The following is a 22491-nucleotide window of genomic DNA, read 5'->3' as shown; positions in this document are numbered from 1 at the left end:
GGGGTTTCACCATGTTGGCCAGGCTGGTCTCGAACTCATGACCTTGTGATCTGCCTGCCTCGGCCTCCCAAAGTGCTGGGATTACAGGCGTGAGCCACCATGCCTGGCCAAGAAAAGTTTTTTGTATCATTTGCTTATTTTGCTGTTGAGTTTTTCTTATTGTTTTGTCAGAGTTTATGTATTTTCTGTGTATATCCACTATTATATTTGTTGCAAGTATCTTCTCACATTTATGGTTTTCTTTTTTTGATGGTGTCTTTGTATGTATAGAAGAACTTATTTTTATTTTTATTCTTTTTAGAGACATGGTCTTGCTCTGTTGCCCACGCTGGCCTCGAACTCCTGTGCTCAAGCAATCCTCCCTAGTGGCTGACAACACATGCGCCACTGTGCCCAGCTGAAGTTCTTCATTTTAATGTTGTTTAATATATTAATTGTTTTCATTATTATTGGTACTTTATTTAAGTGATCCTCTCCTATCCTGAAATAATGACAGTATTCTTTAAAAAGTTTTAAAGGTTTATGTTTCATACTTTTTAAGTCTTTATCTGGAATTCATTTTTATATATGGTGTGAGATAGGAATCCTTTTTTTCATATGGCCAATAATCAGTTTTTTCAGTATCGTGTATATGCATAAGACTTATTTAGATTTGCAGTTGTAAGAATGGAGGAGATGATCCGATATTATTTCCTTTATTGATTATGTACTTTCTGTCTTCTAGGTTCTTTTTCTAATTCTAAATAAACTTGCAAGAGGACTATGAAAGATTATGAAGAACTTCTCAAATATTATGAATTACATGAAACTATTGGGACAGGTAATTATTATTTTTTTTGGAGGTAGTGGATCGATCAACTATTTGAGAGTATAGATTATTTGGGTAGGCATGAGGTTTTTCGTCTAACCCATACAGTTTTAAAATTCTTCTACCTACTTCAGTAAGAAAAAGTGGAGCAAGCAGAGAGGAGAATAGTAGAAGCCCTGTAGGTTATTGCAAGAACTTTGATTTTATTCTAAATAAAAAATTTATTCTAAATATTTATTTTATTTCTTGAGTTTTATTCTAAATAAAAGTCATTGGAGAGTTTTGAGTTAAGGGGTAATCTGACCTTTGTTTTTACAGAGCTGCTGTGGCTGCTTGGTAGATAAGAGGTTGGGTGAAGGAGGGCAAGAGCAGAGGCAGGGAGATGTTAGCAGGCTATTGCAATAATTCAGGTGTTGATGCTAGAGATGATGGTGGTGTGGATGAGCGTCATGTAGTAAAAGCAGTGAAAGGGGTGGGATTCTATACACTTTACACACACCCATATATACACACCTATGTGTGTGTGTTTTTATTGAGGTATAACATATAGTAAAATATGCAAAGTGCAATAATCTCAGTGGAGTTTTACACATATATATGTATACACACACCCATATATTCCCTGTGTGGATCAAGACATAGACTGTTTCCAGGGAGTACCTGCCTACTTTCCCCCAAGGTAACCATTGATACATTTTGAAGACAGAGCCAGTGGGATTTCTTTTTTTTTTTTTTTTTTTTTTTTTGAGACGGAGTCTTGCTCTGTCGCCCAGGCCGGAGTGCAGTGGCCGGATCTCAGCTCACTGCAAGCTCCGCCTCCCGGGTTTACGCCATTCTCCTGCCTCAGCCTCTCGGGTAGCTGGGACTACAGGCGCCCGCCACCTCGCCCGGCTAGTTTTTTGTATTTTTAGTAGAGACGGGGTTTCACCATGTTAGCCAGGATGGTCTCGATCTCCTGACCTTGTGATCCGCCCGTCTCGGCCTCCCAAAGTGCTGGGATTACAGGCTTGAGCCACCGCGCCTGGCTACCAGTGGGATTTCTTGATGGGTTAGAGTACTAGAGAAAGAGAAGGGCTAAGGATGGTTCCAGGGTTTTTGGCCTGAGCACCAGGGAAAATGGAGTTGCCCTTTGTTGAAAGGAAGAAGACCATGGGAGAGACTACTAGGAAGTTCTTTTTGGAAATTTTAATTTGGAGATTTCTTTTAGCTACCTGAGTGGAGACATTTATCCAGCTTTTGATCCAGTTTTGAAAAATAATTGCTTATCTTCAAAGTTTTAAAACTGAGTGGAATTTTCACATAATTTGTCTTTGGCCTCAGCAACTTTATATTGTATTCTAGCAGTGTTAACTATAAAGGAAATTTAATTGCAGTGTTAATCATAAAGCAAATTTCTAAAGTGAGTTCTGTTTTTTTTTTTTTTTATTACAAAGTTAGAGATACACTTTCATGGTAAAAACAAACAAACAAAAAAAAACCTTTAGCTAGACATTGGATAACAAGAAGCAACAGGAAAAAAAAAGCCACAAACTTCTAGGAAAATTTGGCTTGATAGAGTCTTTTAAAATTATTATTTATAAAAAGGTGTTTGTGCCTGAGTCCTTGCTTATGCTTTCATAATACATTTTCCTACTTAGGTGGCTTTGCAAAGGTCAAACTTGCCTGCCATATCCTTACTGGAGAGATGGTAGCTATAAAAATCATGGATAAAAACACACTAGGGGTAAGTTTAAATTTATTTTAAAAATAGTCTACTTATAGATCAGTTTTGTGAATTAAAACCTGAATTGTTCTAATGTTCTAGTTACTGCTCTTAGAATAATATTTTTATAGCTTTTAAAAAAACATAGATCTGTGGTTTTAAAAAGTAATCTGAGGGAAGGGATTACTTTGTCCTTCAGATTTTAATGCAGGACAGTGGCACATATTTGAAGTCTGTATCATCCATCTGTAGTCTGTAGTCTGTAGGTGTTTCTGGATATTAATATGTCCCATCTTTCTTTTCTTTTCTTTCTTTTTTCTTTTTGAGACGGAGTCTCGCTCTGTTGCCCAGGCTGGAGTGCAGTGGCCGGATCTCAGCTCACTGCAAGCTCCGCCTCCCGGGTTCACGCCATTCTTCTGCCTCAGCCTCCCGAGTAGCTGGGACTACAGGCGCCCGCCACCTCGCCCGGCTAGTTTTTTGTATTTTTTAGTAGAGACGGGGTTTCACCGGGTTAGCCAGGATGGTCTTGATCTCCTGACCTCGTGATCCGCCCGTCTCGGCCTCCCAAAGTGCTGGGATTACAGGCTTGAGCCACCACGCCCGGCCTTCTTTCTTTTTTTTGAGTGGCACAATCTTGGCTCACTGCAAGCTCTGCCTTCCAGGTTCACGCCATTCTCCTGCCTCAGCCTCCTGAGTAGCTGGGACTACTGGTGCCCACCACCACTCCCAGCTAATTTTTTTGTATGTTTTTTTTCTTTTTTTTTTTTTTTTTTTTTTAGTAGAGATGGGGTTTCACCGTGTTAGCCAGGATGGTCTTGATCTCCTGACCTTGTGATCCACCTGCCTCAGTCTCCCAAAGTGCTGGGATTACAGGCATGAGCCACTGCGCCTGGCCCCATCTTTATTATGATACTTTTACTAAATATAAATATATAAATCATTTTTGTAGTATAGATAGGTGGACAGATAAGTATTATGTCCCAGCTTTTTTTTTTTTTTTTTTTTTTTTTTGACAGAGTCTCACTTTGTCGCCCAGACTGGAGTGCAGTTGCACAATCACAGCTCACTGCAGCCTGTACCTGCCGGGCTTAAGTGATCTTCCCACCTCAGGCTCCAAGGTCTCACTCTGTTGCCCAGGGTGGTCTCAAACTCCTGGCCTCAAGCAGTCTTCCCATCTCAGCCTCCCAAAGTACAGGGAATGTAGGGGTGAGCCACTACACTTGGCCTGTCCCAGCATTTTATTCAAAATGGCTTTAGAAGTTATCTAATTAAATCCTTTTCCTAATCAGCCTCTTTTTCCTCTGTGTGAATTCTTCCAGGATGAACAGCTTGTTACCTCCTAAAGCAGCCCATTCAATTTGTGGTCTTGGCTACAATGTATAAAAAGTTATTTTTATATTGAGATAAAGCCTGTTTCTTTTGGTGGTTTTTCTGGGGCTTCTATACCCCTTCCGGTGTTTGAAGTCACCTTGAGTCATCTTTTTTTTCTAATTCCTCCTACTATTCTTTGTTTTTTTTTGTTTTGTTTTGTTTTTGTTTTTTTTGAGATGGAGTCTCACTCTGTCACCAGGCTGGAGTGCAGTGGCACAATCTCGGCTCACTACAACCTCTGCCTCCTGGGTTCAAGTGATTCTCCTGCCTCAGCCACCCAAGTAGCTGGGACTACAGGTGTGTGCCACCACATCCAGCTAATTTTTGTATTTTCAGTGGAGACGGGATTTCATCATGTTGGCCAGGCTAGTCTCGAACTCCTGACCTCAAGTGATCCACCCACCTTGGCCTCCCAAAGTGCTGGGATTACAGGTGTGAGCCACTGCTCCCAGCCTAACATTTTGTAAATGTTCTTAATTGTCAAACACAAACAATAATTTTTGGTTGGGTGTGGTGGCTCATCCCTGTAATTCCAGCACTTTGGGAAGCTGAGGCCAGAGGATTGATTGAGGCCAGGAGTTCGAGACTAGCCTGGGCAATATGGCAAGACTTGTCTCTACAAAAAATAAAAAAAATTTAGCCAGGTGTGGTTGTGCATGCCTGTAGTCCCAGCTACTCAGGAGGTGGTGGTGGGAGGATCCCTTGAGCCCAGGAAGTTAAGGCTGCAGTGAGCTGTGATTGCACCACTGCACTCTAGCCTGGACAACAGAGCAAGATCCTGTCTAAAAAAAATTTCGTTTTGATGTTTTTATTGTCGGAATGAGATAGAGCTTAATATCAATTGTTACCTACTTTTTTTTTTTTTTTTTTTTTTTTTTTGGGAGGGGGGACAGAGTCTCGCTCTGTCACCCAGACTGGAGTGCAGAGGTGCAGTCTCGGCTCACTGCAAGCTCCACCTCCTGGGTTCATGCCATTCTCCTGCCACAGCCTCCCGAGTAGCTGGGACTACTGGCGCCCGCCAGCACACCCGGCTAATTTTTTGTATTTTTTTAGTAGAGACGGGGTTTCACCGTGTTAGCCAGGGTGGTCTCGATCTCCTGACCTCGTGATCCTCCCGCCTCGGCCTCCCAAAGTGCTGGGATTACAGGCGTGAGCCACTGCGCCCGGCCGTTACCTACTTTTTTAATTGTTAAGGATATAAGTTCTGATTAACACATAAATAAGTCAAAGAGAGCCAGGCACGGTGGCTCACACCTGTAATCCCAGAACTTTGGGAGGCCAAGGTGGGTGGATTGCCTGAGGTCAGGAGTTTGAGACCAGCCTGGGCAACATGGTGAATGCCCTTCTCTACAAAAAATACAAAAAGTTTAGCTGGACGTGGTGGTACACACCTGTTCCCAGCTACTTGGGGGCGCTGAGGCGGGAAGATCACTTGAGTCTGGCACGTTGCGGTGCAGTGAGCCGAGATGGCGCCACTGTACTCCAGACCGGGCAACAGAACAAGACCCTGTCTCCAGAAGAAAAAAAAGTCAAAGAGAATGTAAGTAGTTTTGTTATAGCAATGTCATTAAATTCTTTGAATTTCTTCCTAAATATATGCTAAAATCATACAGTGACCAGTATAAGAAATTCTGTCAGTGGACAATTCAGGCTTTCCTTCAGTTTTTTTGTTTTATTCAATTTTTTATTTTCTATTTATTAATCTAAGAAAAAAGCATTAAAACCATTTTTCTTGAGCATTTAAACATGAGTATCAATTAGATTAAGCAGTTTAAACTGCTTAACCCTTAAGCAGTTTAAATTTCAGTTATAACTTTAATATGACTTACTTTAACATTTCAAATACTTAAATAGCAAACAAAATGTTAAATAACACAAAATGTGTTATCACATTGATGCTCAAAACTTATTCTAAAGCGTCAGTATGACATGATTTCTAAACTTGTTTTTATATTTTCTGTTGTTATTATGCTTATTTTAGTTATTTCCTAGGATTTTAATGTATTTTGATTATTTCCATGGTTTTATTTATTTTTATATTTATTTATTTTGAGATGGAGACTGGCTCTGTCCTCCAGGCTGGAGTGCAGTGGCGCAATCTCGGCTCACTGCAAACTCTGCCTCCCAGGTTCACGCCATTCTCCTGCCTCAGCCTGCCGCGTATCTGGGACTACAAGCGCCTGCCACCATGCCCGGCTAATTTTTTTTTGATTTTTAGGGGTTTCACCGTGGTCTCAATCGTCTGACCTCGTGATCCGCCCGCCACGGCCTCCCAAAGTGCTGATATTACAGGCGTGAGCCACCAGGCCTGGCCTTACTTATTTTTTTTTGAGGCGGAGTCTCGCTCTGTCGCCCAGACTGAAGTGCAGTGACGTGGGTCTCGGCTCACTGCAAGCTCCACCTCCTGGGTTCCCGCCATTCTCCTGCCTTAGCCTCTGGAGTAGCTGGGACTACAGGCGCCGTCCACCACGCTTGGCTAACTTTTTTGCATTTTTAGTAGAGACGGGGTTTCACCGTGTTAGCCAGGATGGTCTCGATCTCCTGACCTCTTGATCTGCCTGCCTCGGCCTCCCAAAGTGCTGGGATTACAGGCATGAGCCACCGCGCCCAGCCGATTACTTCCCTGGTTTTAGTCATCAGGCTTCCTCCCCACGAAGAAAAAAGATTATCATACTAAGATAGTCAAAGTTGCAGTTGATTCTTTGTCAAGACGTGACATCTAGTTGCATAGTCCTGGACAACTGGATCCTGAGCCACTGGCCATTAGACGGAGTCCCTTTTTATTTTATTTTATTTGTTTTTCAAGACGGAGTCTTGCTCTGTCACCCAGGCTGGAGTGCAGGGGTATGATCTTGGCTCACTGCAACCTCTGCCTCCCGGGTTCAAGCAATTCTGCTGCATCATTCTCCCGAGTAACTGAGATTACAGACATGCGCCTCCATGCCCGGCTAATTTTGGTTTTTTTTGTTTGTTTTTTTTGTTTGTTGTTTTTTTTTTTTTGAGATGGAGTCTGGCTCTGTCGCCCCGGCTGGAGTGCAGTGGCGCGATCTCAGCTCACTGCAAGCTCCGCCTCCCGAATTCATGCCGTTCTCCTGCCTCAGCCTTTGGAGTAGCTGGGACTACAGGCGCCCGCCACCAGGCCCGGCTAATTTTTTGTGTTTTTAGTAGAGACGGGGTTTCACTGTGTTAGGCTGATCTCGATCTCCTGACCTCGTGATCTGCCCGCCGTGGCCTCCCAAAGTGCTGGGATTATAGGCGAGAGCCACCGCGCCCGGCTTAATTTTGTATTTTTAATTTTGTATTTTTAGTAGAGGCAGAGTTTCTCCATGTTGGTCAGGCTGGTCCTGAACTCCCGACCTCAGGTGATCCACCCATCTTGGCCTCCCAAAGTGCTGAGATTATAGGCGTGAGCCACTGCGCCTGGCCCAGAGTCCCTTTTTGTTTTTTTGTTTTTTTTTTGAGACGGAGTTTCGCTCTTGTTGCCCAGGCTGGAGTGCAATGGCACGATCTCGGCTCACTGCAGCCTCTGCCTCCCAGGTTCAAGCAATTCTCCTGCCTCAGCCTCCTGAGTAGCTGGGATTACAGCCATGAGGCACCACGCCTGGCTAATTTATATTTTTAGTAGAGATGAGATTGGTCAGGCTGGTCTCAAACTCCCAACCTCAGGTGGTCTGCCCACCTCAGCCTCCCAGAGTGCTGGGATTATAGGCGTGAGCCACTGTGCCAGGCCTAAGTCCCTTTTTATAATGAAGTTTTACTTTTTACTTGGTGATATTTCTAAGCTTCTGTCCTTTAAAGTTTTTTCAGCTTGGCTTATCTTCGTCTCCCCACCCAAGTTTTTATTTTGAAAGTTTCAAGACCTCAGAAAAGATAGGAGACTGAGACAGTGAATACCCATATACCTTTTACCTAAGTTCACTGGTTTTCTGCTCAGCATACTTCTTAAACGGTGTTGCTGAGGCTGAAAGTGGTAGCTTAGGCATGATAACTGAGTAGTGTTTCTGTCATTTTCCTTGTTTGGAATGCTAACCTAAGGAGTCTGAGATTGTTTCCTGGATGTTGTACTGTTGACCCACATTGAACCTGTCTTTCATAAAATCTCCAATGCCCATTTTATGTACATGCAAATAAATTTTGCTATATTTTTCTGTAGTGTTGAACAATTTTTGGGGGGCTTTTTGATAGCTTTTGCTACTTAGTATTAAAGCTGGTAGTATTGGAGCTTGGAATACCACCGGAGTAAGTTTATTGCTCATTCCATATGATGTTTTGTCACAGAGTGATTTGCCCCGAATCAAAACGGAGATTGAGGCCTTGAAGAATCTGAGACATCAGCATATATGTCAACTCTACCATGTGCTAGAGACAGCCAACAAAATATTCATGGTTCTTGAGGTTAGTAGTATGTTCCAGATACCTAAAAACATTTCGTCACTTTATCAGTAGTAAAAGAGAAAAGTACATTTCACCTCAAAGATTAGAATAGATGTTAAGCGACTTACCTGTTTTGTTCCATTTGTAACAATTTAGATCAAGTAGATGTATATAATAAATTGGAGATTCAGTGTAAATGTCATCTTATTAGATAGAATATGTTAGAATTTTCTCTTAGAGGGAAGGACTCATTCTAGTTTTTTTTTTTTTTTGAGACGGAGTCTCACTCTGTTGCCCAGGCTGGAGTGCAGTGGTGCAATCTCGGCTCACTGCAAGCTCTACCTCCCGAGTTCATGCCCTTCTCCTGCCTCAGCCTCCCGAGTAGCTGAGACTACAGGCACCCGCCACCACGCTCGGCTAATTTTTTACATTTTTAGTAGAGACAGGGTTTCACCATGTTAGCCAGGATGGTCTTGATCTCCTGACCTTGCCCACCTCGGCCTCCCAGAGTGCTGGGATTACAGGCGTGAGCCACCGCGCCCGGCCTCATTCTAGTTTTATATGGTATATTAATTTCCTAGGACTATTGGAACAAAGTACTACAGACTTGGTGGCTTAAAGCAACAGAAACTCATTGTCTCACAGTTCTGGAGGTTTGAAGTCTGAAATTAAATGTGGGCAAGGCTGGTTCCTTCTGGAGGTTCTGAGGGGGAATCTGTTTACTGCCTCTTTGTTAGTTTTTGGTAGTTGCTGGCAGTCCTTGGCACTCCTTGGTTTATAGATGCACCACTCCCATCTTGGCCTCCGTCTTCAAATGGTGTTTTCCTCTCTGTGTAGCTCTGTCTCTTTCCAAATGTCTCTCTTCTTAAAAGGACCCAAGGATTAGGCTTACCAGTGACAGTTCAACACACAGCACTGGGTAGCTTCCAGTGTCTGTTATGTAAACCAAGCAATTTCAAGTTTTAACTTGCCCTTTTTGTCTTGAAAGATATCTTTAGAACTTGTATTATTCAACTTGTTTAGTTTTTGTTAGTCTCCGCCAAATAATATGTAATTTGCACATGATTTTCACAGGTTAGTACTGTTTTAAAAGCATATTTTAAAAATCGTAATTTTGGCCAGGTCCTCTCATGCCTATAATCCCAGCACTTTGGGAGGCTGAAGTGGGAGGATCATTTGAAACCAGTGGTTTAAAACCAGCCTCAGTAACATAGCAAGACCCTGTCTCTACGTACAAAAAAAAAAAAAAAAGCCGGGTATGATGGCGTGTGGTGCGCATCTGTCATTCCAGCTCCTCAGGAGGCTGAGGCGGGAGAATTGCTTGAGTCCAGGAGTTTGAGGCTGCAGTGAGCCATGATAATGGCACTGTACTCCAGCCTGGGTGACAGAGCAAAACCCTGTCTCTAAAAAATAAAAACAAAAAAATTACAACGTTGAATGTTTTGGATCTAGAACTATTTTCTGCCGTTACTACACTGTAGATCTATCTACATGGTCCACAATGGTAATTTTAAAACCTCTTTATATTTTTAGCTGATCCCTTTGTTCAAATAAAATTCTTAGGGCCAGGCATAGGGGCTCATGCCTGTAACTCCAGCTCTTTGGGAGGCCAAGGCTGGTGGATCACTTGAGGCCAGGAGTTCGAGACTATCCTGGGCAACATGGGAAAACTTCATTTCTACAAAAAATACAAAAACTTAGCCAGTTGTGGTGGTGCATGCCTGTAGTCCCAGCTACCTGGGAGGCTGAGGTAGGAGGATTGCTTGAGCCTGGGAGGCAGAGCTTGCAGTGAGCTGAGATTGTGCCACTGCACTCCAGCCTGGGTGGCAGAGCGAGACTCTGTCTGAAAAAAGAAAAAAAATTGTTAAACAAAATCTCCCAAGCATCCATGAATCTAGGAGAAAATTTAAAGGTACAAGAGAGTGGCTAGGTGCAGTGTCTTGTGCCTGTAATCCCAGCACTTTGGGAGGCCAAGGTGGGAAGATCACTTGAGCTAAGGAGTTTGGGACCAGCTTGAGCAACATAGTGAGACCTTGTTTCCACTTAAAAAAAAAAAAAAAAGGCTGGATATAGTGGTGCACACCTGTAGTCCCAGCTACTTGGGAGACTCAGGTGAGGAGTCTGGGAGATATAGGCTACAGTGAGCTATGACTGCACCACTGCACTCCAGCCTTGGTAATGGAGTGAGACCCTGTCTCAAAAAAAGAAAGGTACAAGGGAGTATATATTAAAAACAAAATCCTCTATTTCCCCTACATCCCAGTCATCCAATATTCTTTAATTTTTAAATTTTATTATATTATTCATAGAAATGCGGGTCTTGGCCTGTTGCCCCAGCTGGTCTTGGACTCCTGGCCTTAAGCGATCTTCCCTCCTTGGCCTCCCAAAATGTTGGGATTACAGGCGTGAGCAACCATGCTCCACCCCAGTCATCACATTTCTTTTTCTTTTTTCTCTCTTTTTTTTTTTTTTTTTTGAGACGGAGTCTCACACTGTCTTGAAGGCTGGAGTGCAATGGCGTGACCTTGGCTAACTACAACCTCCACCTCCCAGGTTCAAGTGATTTTCCTGCCCCAGCCTCCTGAGTAACTGGGATTCTAGGCATGTGCCACCACCTCCGGTTAATTTTTGTATTTTTTGGTAGAGACGGAGTTTCACCATGTTGTCCAGGCTGGTCTCAAACTTCTGACCTCAGGCAATTTGCCCACTTCAGCCTCCCAGAGTGCTTGGGATTACAGGAGTGAGCCACCGCTCCTGTCCTTCACATTTTCTTTTCTCTGAGCCATTCATGTATTTTTCTTGTGTCTCTTGTAGATACCTACAGATATTTTATACGTATGTGTATTTTATATGTGTGTGTGTGTATGTGTGTGTGTTGCTTATTGGTTTCTGTCACACAAATGGTCACAAATTATTACTTTGCACCTTGTTTTTTTCCCATGTAACAATTGATCTTAGAGACCATTTGAGCACATTCAGATATTTCAGACATTTTTATTTCTCTTTATTTTGTATTTCTTTATTTGGAAATATGAAGTAGGCTGTTTTCTTTTTGTAAAACTTATTGGATAACATTAAAAAAATTTCCTATTGAGGTGTAATTTAGATATAATAAAATGTGCACATTAGGTATGCAATTTGACAAATGTATATACCCATGTACCTCCCACCCCAAAGTGTAAAACATCTCTTACCACCTCAGAAAGTTTTCTCCTGCCCTTTTGAAGTTTTCGCTGTAACCATAGTCACCCTGCCCTTACCAGCAACTACTCATCTGATTTCTTTTTTTTTTTTTTTTTGAGACGGAGTCTCGCTCTGTTGCCCAGGCTGGAGTGCAGTGGCCGGATCTCAGCTCACTGCAAGCTCAGCCTCCCAGGTTCACGCCATTCTCCTGCCTCAGCCTCCCGAGTAGCTGGAACTACAGGCGCCCGCCACCTCGCCCGGCTATTTTTTTGTATTTTTTAGTAGAGACGGGGTTTCACCGTGTTAGCCAGGATGGTCTCGACCTCCTGACCTCGTGATCCACCCGTGTTGGCCTCCCAAAGTGCTGGGATTACAGGCTTGAGCCACCGCGCCCGGCCTACTCATCTGATTTCTATCACCGCAGATTAGTTTAATCTGTTCTAGAATGTGATGTAAATGACTCATACAGTATTCTTTTGCTTATTGTTAGGCTTCTTTTGCTCAGCATAATGCTTTTGCAAGCCACTATATCAATTTGTAGTCTTTTATTAACTTAGTACTGGACATTGTTTCATAGCAGTTTGTAAAGAGCTTCCTTTTTTTTTTTTTTTTTAAATTACTGCCTAGAATTCCATTCCGTGTCATAGTTTATCTAGTATCAGCATTTAGGTCTGAATGCTGGTGTTCCCCACAAATTTGTATGTTGAAACTTAATCCCCAGTGTTAAGAGCTGGGGCCCTTTAAGGAGGTGATTAGGTCTGGAGGGCAGAGCTCTTATGAATGGGATTAGTGCCCTTATACAAGAGGCTTTAGGGAGCTCGTTTGCTCCCTTCTACCACATGAGGATACATAGCATATGCCAACTGTGAGCAACAGAACCTCACTAGACACTGGATCTACTGGCACCTTGATGTTAGACTTCCCAGACTCCAGAACTGTGAGCGATACATTTATCTTGTTTATAAATTACTTGGTGTAAGGTATTTTGTTATAGCAGCCCAAATGGACTAAGACAGTTGTTTCTAGTCTTTTGCTTTTACAAACACTGCTGCTGTAGTAAATGATCTTTTTTTTTTTTTTTTTTTTTTTTTTTTTGAGACGGAGTCTCGCTCTGTCACCCAGGCTGGAGTGCAGTGGCCGGATCTCAGCTCACTGCAAGCTCCGCCTCCCGGGTTCACGCCATTCTCCTGCCTCAGCCTCCCGAGTAGCTGGGACTACAGGCGCCTGCCACCTCGCCCGGCTAAGTTTTTGTATTTTTAGTAGAGACGGGGTTTCACTGTGTTAGCCAGGATGGTCTCGATCTCCTGACCTCGTGATCCGCCCGTCTCGGCCTCCCAAAGTGCTGGGATTACAGGCTTGAGCCACCGCGCCCGGCCTGTAAATGATCTTTAAGGTACATTTTTTGTTAGTGATGGTGTTTGTTTTTTGAGACGAAGTCTTACTGTGTCACCCAGGCTGGAGTGCAATGGTACAATCTTGGCTCACTGCAACCTCTGCCTCCCGGGTTCAAGCGATTCTCCTGCCTCAGTCTCCTGAGTAGCTGGGATTACAGGCACCCGCCACCACGCCTGGCTAATTTTTTGTATTTTTAGTAGAGACGGGTTTTCACCATGTTGGCCAGGCTGATCTCAAACTCCTGACCTCAAGTGATCCACCCACCTCGGCTTCCCAAAGTGCTGGGATTGCAGGTGTGAGCCACCGCGCCTGACCAAAGTACTGTTTTTTGATATGAGTGAGTACATCTATAAGAGCAATAACTAAATGTGGAACTGTGAGGTCAAGTCTATATGCATTTGTAATTTTAATTGATATTGCTAAAATGGAAACCCAGCTCACAGAAAAGTGGAACTGCCCTGGGAAAGGGATGGAAAGCCTTGAGCTTTGTGCTCTGGTACCTGTTCTGCAGCGTCTGAGATACCTCTGTAGACCTGGGCTCCTTCTGGTACAGATTGAAAACCACTGGTCTTTGGGATAGAGAAACAATAATTACTGCTGGGTTTTAAAATTTCAGGTAATTACACTAAATGAGAGTGCATTAAGATGAGAATGGGTTTTAATACTTTGCTATAAAAATATAAAACCCTGGATGAGCTTTTTAAAATCACAGTGGTAGTTGGTTTTACTTCTACTTACTGGTGATAAAACTGTTCGAGGAAAGAGTTATTGTTCTCATTCCTGGAGTCATTATTGACTTGTTTGATCCTGAGAGTGTACTTTTGAATATGCCTTACTCGGTTCTATTCCCTATAAAGTCAAATTAATAATATCTGAGTTAAGTGTACTTTTTGATTTTAAATTTCTGTGAAGTGATTTTTGTACGTTGTAACAATATCTGTGATTCCATTGCTGTTGAAGTACTGCCCTGGAGGAGAGCTGTTTGACTACATAATTTCCCAGGATCGCCTGTCAGAAGAGGAGACCCGGGTTGTCTTCCGTCAGATAGTATCTGCTGTCGCTTACGTGCACAGCCAGGGCTATGCTCACAGGGACCTCAAGCCAGTAAGTGACTGCATCATAGTTAGATGCTCACCTGAGAGTTCAGCATCATTTACCTGTTAGTTTTAGGTTTCCAAATGATCTGTTTAGGAATCTATCTTAGGTTTGCTATTTTTTGTTGTTGTTGCTCCAGTCATAACATCACATTTCTTTTTTCCTCTTACTTTTTTTTTTTTTTTTTTTTTTTTAGAGGTGGTGTCTCACTGTGTCGCCCAGGCTAGAGTGTAGTGGTGTGATCTCAGCTCACTGCGACCTCCACCTCCTGGATTCAAGCAGTTCTCCTGCCTCAGCCTTCCTAGTAGTTGAGATTACAGGCATAAGCCACCATGCCCAACTAATTTTTGTATTTTTAGTAGAGATGGGGTTTCACCATGTTGGCCAGGCTGGTCTTGAACTCCTGACCTCAGGTGATCCACCTGCATTGGCCTTCCAAAGTGCTAGGATTGCAGGCGTGAACCACTATACCCAGCCTTTCTTCCTCTTATTTTTGACTTCTGGGAGGTGTTACTTTTATTTTTATTTTTTCTGTTGTTCAGACAAGAGTGCAGTGGTGCAATTTTGGTTCACTGCAGCATTGACCTTCAGGGCTCAAGTGATCCACACACCTCAGCCTCTTAAGTAACTGGGAGTACAGGTGCACACAACCATGCCTGACTAATTTTTTAGTTATTTGTAGAGACAGGGTTTCACCATGTTGCCCAGGCTGGTTTCGAACTCCTGAGCTCAAGCTATCCTTTTGCCCTGGCCTCCCAAAGTACTGAGATTACAGGTGTGAACCACTACTCCTGGCCTTGGTAGGCTTTTTGGATGCATTTAGGAGCATTCTGTGTATCTGTCAATTGTGTGTGACTTTATAAATGTCTTTTTTTTTTTTTTTTTTTAACAAGATCTCACTCTGTCACCCAGGCTGGAGTGCAGTGGCATGATCAAGGGTCACTGTAGCCTCAACCTCCTGGGCTCAAGTGATTCTCCCACCTTAGCCTTCCGAGTAACTGGGACTACAGGCGTATGCCACCATGCCCAGCTAATTTTTTGTATCTTTATTTTATGTATATATGCGTTTATTTATTTTTATTTTTAATTTTTTGAGACTGAGGCTTGCTCTGTTACCCAGGCTGGAGTGCAGTGGCGCAATCTTGGCTCACTGCAACCTCTGCCTCCCAGGTTCAAGTGATCCTCCTGCCTTAGCCTCCTGAGTAGCTGGAATTACAGGTGCCTGCCACCACTCTTGGCTAATTTTTGTATTTTTAGTAGGTCCGGAGTTTTGCCATGTTGGCCAGGCTGGTCTCAAACTCCTGACTTCAAGTGATTCAAGTGATGTGCCTGCCTCAGCCTCCCAAAGTGCTGGAATTACAGGCATGAGCCAGGGCACCTGGCTGGAAACTCTTTTTCCGCCTGTTTATACTGAACTCGTTGATTTGAACTCACTCTTTTGGTTTAAATTTGCTTTTGGCACAAATGGTGTTTGCTTGTAGTTGACCCTCAGAACACCAAGGAGAAAATAGGAGAAAATGGTTTATACTAGTGAGTCTTGTGGGGAAGTGATAGAGTGATCAATATTCCTCCTCTTTTCCCTCCTTTTTTTTTTTTTTTTTTAAGACGGAGTCTCACTCTGTCACCCAGGACGGAGTGCAGTGGTGGGATCTCCGCTCACTGCAAGCTCTGCCTCCCAGGTTCACACTATTCTCCTGCCTCAGCCTCCCAAGTAGCTGGGATTACAGGCATGCACCACCATGCCTGGCTAATTTTGTACTTTTAGTAGAGACGGGGTTTCTCCATGTTGGTCAGGCTGGTCTCGAACTCCTGACCTCAGGTGATGTGCCCGCCTCAGCTTCCCAAAGTGTTGGGATTATAGGTGTGAGCCACCGTGCCTGGCCCTTCTTTTCCCTTATATACTTCTTGTCATTTCATTAGTTTCTAGTCATTTTCAGTTTGTAGTATCCAGATTTTTTAACAGAAACAACCTTAGATCATTTTTACTCATTTTAATTAATTTATTTTTAAAAAATGAGACCAGGTCTTGCTGTGTTGCCCAGGCTGATCTTGAAAACCTGGGCTCAAATAATCCTCTCCTCTCTGCCTTCAGAGTGCTGGGGGATTACAGGCATGAGCTGCCACACTCGGCCTTAAATCATTTTTAGAAATGGCTAGAGGTGGGATTTGATATAAGGAAGTCAGTATACAGTTATCAAAATATCTTTGTTTTCCCAGGAAAATTTGCTGTTTGATGAATATCATAAATTAAAGCTGATTGATTTTGGTCTCTGTGCAAAACCCAAGGTAAGTACAGAAATAAGATGCATCTATGTTCTTTGTAAATGCATTTGTTTCTTAGTGCGTGATTTCGTCCTGACTTCCACTTAGTCTTTATTGAGCTTGGTTGCATCCATTGAGAAGAATGTTAAATTTCATCCCTGGTATCGGTAGTTTTTGTAAGTTCTCTAGATGATCATAACATGCAATCAAGATTGAGAGTCACTGCCCTAGTTCTAAGATTGGTCCTGCTGAAGACTCCATGAGTATGCTGTGAAAATTTGCAGTGCAGAGGTGACTTGAGGCTATTATAGCAAGAATGCTGACTTGACAATGTGCTTGCAGTTTGAGTATATTGCCACTAGATGATGCCTTTGTTTGTTTAGATAAAAGTTGAGAATTTAGTGCAAATCTATTATCCAAATGGTTCTATAGCTAACAATTAGTTACATTTTGAGAAACAATCCCCTTTCCTTTTAAAAGAAGGAAAAATCCCATGTGCACTTCTAAATTTATAACTGTTATATATTTCCTTAATTTGCATTCCATGGTTACGTTTTGGTGTTCTCCAGCATAACTTCTCTTTGAGGTGACTGAACTTTCTCGCTGTCCTGTCTGCAGCAGATCTCCTGTGTGGTTGCCTGTTGGAGGCTTCCTCTGGAGTTCTCTAATCATGGTACTCACAATCTCAAAAATGAGCTGTCTACACTCATTAAGAATGTTGAAATTGCAGACTTGTCTCAGGCTTTTGTAGTCCCATTACTGTTTCCTGTCCCGATCAGAATTAGCTAGGTGCAAAGGGAAGCAGATTTTACCCCTTTGGCAGAATGACTCTTTCTGATTCTTCTCTGTTTCCCTTGGCTCTTCAGAAACTATCAGTGGAACCTTTTTTCTGGGAACCAAATGCTAGAAGGCAGGTTTTTTTTTGATTGACAGACATGTAAAGATAAAACATACTTTGAACAGATAAACTGGTTTAAGTCATTCTCCATGGGAGGCAGTGGAGAAGGCTTGTGACAGACCCTGTGTGCCTTCATTTATGGCTGCCACAGATTACCCACATAGACACATCTAAGGAAAGCGGGGTTGCCTGGGAGAGGATTGCCTCAGCCTTCTTCCGAGGAGCGCGCTCCTGGGCATGTTGTTTCAGTTGTAAATGACATCTCACAATTCACAAATCCTTTGCCAGCTGTAAGAACTCTATGCAGCTGTTGGACTGTAGCTTTGTTTTCATTATGTCTTGATATTCTGTGGGAGGGCAGAGGAGGATGAGCAGATTACTCATTTTAACAGATCTGGAAGCTAAGGGAGTGATTTGTCTTATAACTGCATCTAGAAAACAGACTTTGAAGGCACTGTTCTATGTAACATATTGCTTTTTTCCCTCTAAAAAAATAGAGCTCTTCTGTATTTGTAAAGATTTGATACTGGAGATAAGGTCCAGTAAATAAATTTTCCCCCCCGGGATACTTGGGGATGGAAAGACTTGGATGCTTGGATATATGCTAGGCTTATTTATGTATGTGGATATTTAGGGAAGTATGAACCTGATTTGACTGAGCTAAGGGAAAAGGATTTGTTCATGCCAGGTTGTAGTGGTGTTGGGAATCCAGAGAAGCAGAGACCACACGTGCATGCACACATGTATACAGAGTATTGCGTTGGCTACAGAAATCCTTTATAATGTGGGGTAGTTTTTCATCTAGCTTCTCTTTGCTTGTGCTCATAAAATGCACAGGTATAGAGTTTCAGTTTTGCAAAATTAAAAGAGCTCTGGAGATCGGTTGCACAACAATGTGATTATATTTCAGTACTACTAAACTATACATTTTAAAAAGGTTAAGATGGTAAATTTTATGTTATATGTTGTGTGCCATAAAAATTGGCATACAATAAAAATGGCCGATAATTTTTATCAGCCAGGCACGGTGGCTCATGCCTGTAATCCCAGCACTTTGGGAGGCCGAGGTGGGTGGATCATCTGAGGTCTGGAGTTTGAGAGTAGCCTGGCCAACATGGCGAAACCCCATCTATACCAAAAATACAAAAATTAGTTGGGCATGGTGGCAAACTGCGCGCCTGTAATCCCAGCTACTCTGGAGGCTGAGGCAGGAGGATCACTTGAACCCAGGAGGCAGAAGTTGCAGTGAGCTGAGATTGCACCATTGCACTCCAGCCTGGGTGACAGAGTGAGACTCAGTCTCAAAAAAGAAAAGGATGTTTATCAAGGTTTAATTCTCTTAAGGGCTGTAATTAATAAGTGTTTCATTTTTATCTTATTGACAGGGTAACAAGGATTACCATCTGCAGACATGCTGTGGGAGTCTGGCTTATGCAGCACCTGAATTAATACAAGGCAAATCATATCTTGGATCAGAGGTAATTATTCATTGATTAATTCATTATATAATCAACAGGCATTTATATTGGTGACCTGTAGTGAGTCAGGCACTGTGCATTGGGGGTATAATGATGAAGTAAGAAATAATCTTGTTAATCAAAGAGTTCAGTCTATTTGGTGAGTGAGATATATATACTTATAAATGAAATTAATAACTTGCAATAAATATAGTAACACATAATATACTTTTGAAGCAGGGATATTTCTGGTGTCCTTGTTGTGGTTGCTTTTGAATTAAATAGTGCCATAGTTTGGACTGGTTAGTCTAGCTGGATAGAACAAAAGACCGAGGTTCCAGGCTCAGTTTTCAGAGATGCTGGTTAGCACAGAGAAAACCTGTGCTTTGTTTATTCATAGCTGATTCTCCAAGGCCAGCAGCCCTGTGTAGGAGTCCAGGCTGAGAAGGACTGGGCTTTGCCTGATTTATATTTGCTGTATCTCAAATTATCAAATTAGCAGCTCCTCCCATTCTCTGGAGTACTAGTTTTGCTGATGTTAGTGTCATAGGATTTAAAAAAACACTGTAGTTGTGAAAAGCTCAGGAACTGCTCGGTTAAACGGGTTTTTTATTTTAGGACATGTCCAAATCTTTTTTTGTTTTGTTTTGTTTTGTTTTTTCGAGATGGAGTCTCACTCTGTCACCCAGGCTGGAGTGCAGTGGCGCGATCTTGGCTCATTGCAACCTCCGCCTCCTGGGTTCAAACGATTCTCCTGCCTCAACCTCCCAAGTAGCTGGGATTACAGGCACCTGCCACCACGTTCGGCTAATTTTTGTATTTTTAGTAGAGACGGGTTTCACCATGTTGGTCAGGCTGGTCTCAAACTCCTGACCTCAAATGATTTACCCACCTCGGCCTCCCAATTATAGGCATGAACAATTGTGCCCGGCCTCCAAATATTTAATGTACTCTTGTGCAGTGTGATCCTTCAGGAAAGGAACATCACAGATAGCAGCTGGTCCTGATTTTATTTGCCTATGGGATCCACTTTTGATGGAGAGCATCTTTTGGAACTAGTGTAAGGAACTTTGGGAATACCAAGTTACTTCCTAACACGAGAAGATGGGAACTGTTTTTGGTGACTTTTTATTTTGATATAATCTCTAACTTACAGGATAGTGCAAAAATAGAATGGTATATCTTTTACTCAAATTCACAGTCTTTTACATTTTTCCTTATTTGCTTTATCATTCTCTATGTTTATATATATGCATTTGTTTTGAATCATTTGAGTTAGCTAGAAACATCATATCTCTTTATCACTCAATATTTCTTTATATATTTTTCCTGAAAGTAAAGACCTTTCCTTTTATAACCACACTTTAGTGTCAAAATTTAACATTGATACCATTTATTTAATTCATAATTCATATTCAAATGGTATTAATTGTGCCAATAATGTCCTTTACAGTTTTATTGTCCCCCCCAGTCTAGTATTTGGTGCAGGATACATTTAGTTATTGCATTTAGTTATTGTGTCTCTTTTTTTTTTTTTTTTGAGACGGAGTCTCGCTGTGTCACCCAGGCTGGAGTGCAGTGGTGCGATCTCGGCTCACTGCAAGCTCCGCCTCCCAGGTTCACGCCATTCTCCTGCCTCAGCCTCCGAGTAGCTGGGACTACAGGCGCCCGCCACCACGCCCGGCTAGTTTTTTGTATTTTTAGTAGAGACGGGGTTTCACCATGTTAGCCAGGATGGTCTCGAACTCCTGACCTCGTGATCCACCCGCCTCGGCCTCCCAAAGTGCTGGGATTACAGGCTTGAGCCACCGCGCCCGGCCATATTGTGTCTCTTTAGTCCCTTTTAATCTGGAAGACTTCCTTAGGCTTTATTTTTCTTGATCTCAACATTTTTGAGGAGGCCAGTTATTTATAGTAGAATGTACATTAATTTGAATTTATTTGATGTTTCCTTATGATTAGATTCAGGTTATGTATATTTGGCAGAAATACCACAGAAATGATGTTGTAGCTTCTTAGTGCATTATAGGAAAGGGACCAAATGTTTTCTGAATGTTTATCATGGTCCTGGAATCATGCTGGATACTTTTTATTTTTAATTGTGGTAAAATACACATAACATAAAATTTACCATCTTTTTTTTTTTTAAATGGAGAGTTAGGTCTCTCACCACTTTCTTTTTTTTTTTTTTTTTTTTTGAGACGGAGTCTCGCTGTGTCTCCCAGGGTGGAGTGCAGTGGCATGATCTCGGCTCACTGCAAGCTCCGCCTCCCGGGTTCACGCCATTCTCCCGCCTCAGCCTCCCAAGTAGCTGAGACTACAGGCGCCCGCCACCACGCCCGGCTAGTTTTTTGTATTTTTAGTAGAGACGGGGTTTCACCATGTTAGCCAGGATAGTCTCGATCTCCTGACCTCGTGATCCACCCGCCTCGGCCTCCCAAAGTGCTGGGATTACAGGCTTGAGCCACCGCGCCCGGCCAAAATTTACCATCTTAACTGTTTTTAAAATGTGTAGTTTAGTAGTACTGAAATATAATCACATTGTTGTGCAACCAATCTCCAGAGCTCTTTTAATTTTGCGAAACTGAAACTCTATACCTGTTAAACAATTCTTCATTTCTGCCTACCCTATTCCCCTACCCTTCTGCTTTCTGACTCTATGAATTTGACTAATCTAGGAACCTCATATAAATGGAATCATACAATATTTGTCTCTTTGTCACTGGCTTATTTTACTTAGCATAATGTCCTCAGGTTCATTCATGTAGCATGTGTCACAATTCCTTTCTTTGTAAGGCTGAATAATATTCCATTATATGTATATACCACATTTTGTTTATTCATTCATCCACTGGTAGATACTTAGATTGCTTCTACCTTTTGGCTCTTGTGAATAATGTTGATAGGAATATGAGTGTACAAATATCTCTTTGAGATCCTGCTTTCAATTCTTTGGGTATATATTCAGAAGTGGAGTTGCTGGATCATATTGTAATTCTATTTTTAATATTTTATGGAATCTCCATACTGTTTTCCATAGTGAGTGCACCATCTTACATTTCCACCAACAGTGTACAAGAGTTTCATGTGGGCTGGGCGTGGTGGCTCATGCCTGTAATCCCAGCACTTTGGGAGACTGAGGTGGGTGGATCATGAGGTCAGGAGTTCGAGACCAGCCTGGTCAACATGGTGAATCCCTGTCTCTCTTAAAAATACAAAAATAAGCCAGGCATGGTGATGTGCACCTGTAATCCCAGCTGCTCGGGGGCTGAGGCAGAAGAATCGCTTGAACCTGGGAGGCAGAGGTTGCAGTGAGCAGAGATTGTATGATTGCACTCCAGCCTGGGTGACAGAGCAAGACTCTGTCTCAAAAAAAAAAAAAAAAAAAAAGAATTTCACATGCTATATACATTTAATAATTTTCACTTAAGCTCTACAGACTTTTTTTTTTGAGACGGAGTTTCGCTCTTGTTGACCAGGCTGGAGTGAGATTTGAATGGAGTGAGGTACTGTTTCCACTACTCCATTTAGTTTCCCAGAAGGAGTGATAATTGTATGCTTGATCTCACAAGATTCTTAGAGGTGATGAAAATCTGCTGATTTGAGTGTATCTGGGTTTTTCCTATGTAATTTTAAATTGTTTTCTTGTCCATGTTTGTTCAACTTCCTGTCCTTCTCAGAGTGTCTAAAGGATAGTGGACTGAGGAGTCATTTGAGGTACTTACTAAATGATGCAGAGCTCAGGGTAGTAACTCCTTCAGAGATTTTGGTTTCATTTTCTAAGATGGGGCTTTAAGAATCTTCATTTAAAATACTAATAAAATAGTTGATGCTGATGTTCACGGTCCTGATTGTGCTTTAAGGACATGTTCCATTGTAAATATCTCTAATTGCTTCAGTAATTTTTCATGGGAAATGGTTTCAGTTCTCTCTTCCTCCCAATTAT

At 42.2% G+C, this 22491-nt stretch overlaps 1 protein-coding gene across 8 annotated transcripts in view; it reads left to right on the top strand.

Annotated features, from left to right (window-relative positions):
* Positions 1-22491, top strand: part of MELK (maternal embryonic leucine zipper kinase) — a 106543-nt gene that overhangs the window by 7868 nt on the left and 76184 nt on the right. For 6 of the 8 annotated variants that reach the window (XR_012424565.1, XM_074017067.1, XM_005581288.4 and 3 more), the window contains exons 2-7: positions 725-820; positions 2446-2531; positions 8160-8276; positions 13794-13937; positions 16146-16214; positions 18474-18566. Coding sequence is in view for 7 of the 8 variants with exons in the window: in XM_074017067.1 (XP_073873168.1) it covers positions 763-820; positions 2446-2531; positions 8160-8276; positions 13794-13937; positions 16146-16214; positions 18474-18566 (567 nt within the window). In the remaining variant the exon portion in view is untranslated. Of the gene's footprint in view, positions 1-301; positions 418-724; positions 821-2445; positions 2532-8159; positions 8277-13793; positions 13938-16145; positions 16215-18473; positions 18567-22491 lie in introns of all 8 variants that reach the window. The other 2 variants (XM_065530344.1, XM_065530345.1) reach the window with 1 other exon arrangement.

The sequence above is a fragment of the Macaca fascicularis genome, chromosome 15 (genome assembly GCF_037993035.2).
Source record: "Macaca fascicularis isolate 582-1 chromosome 15, T2T-MFA8v1.1".
Lineage (NCBI taxonomy): Eukaryota > Metazoa > Chordata > Mammalia > Primates > Cercopithecidae > Macaca > Macaca fascicularis.
This window is presented reverse-complemented; position numbering and strand designations above follow the sequence as displayed.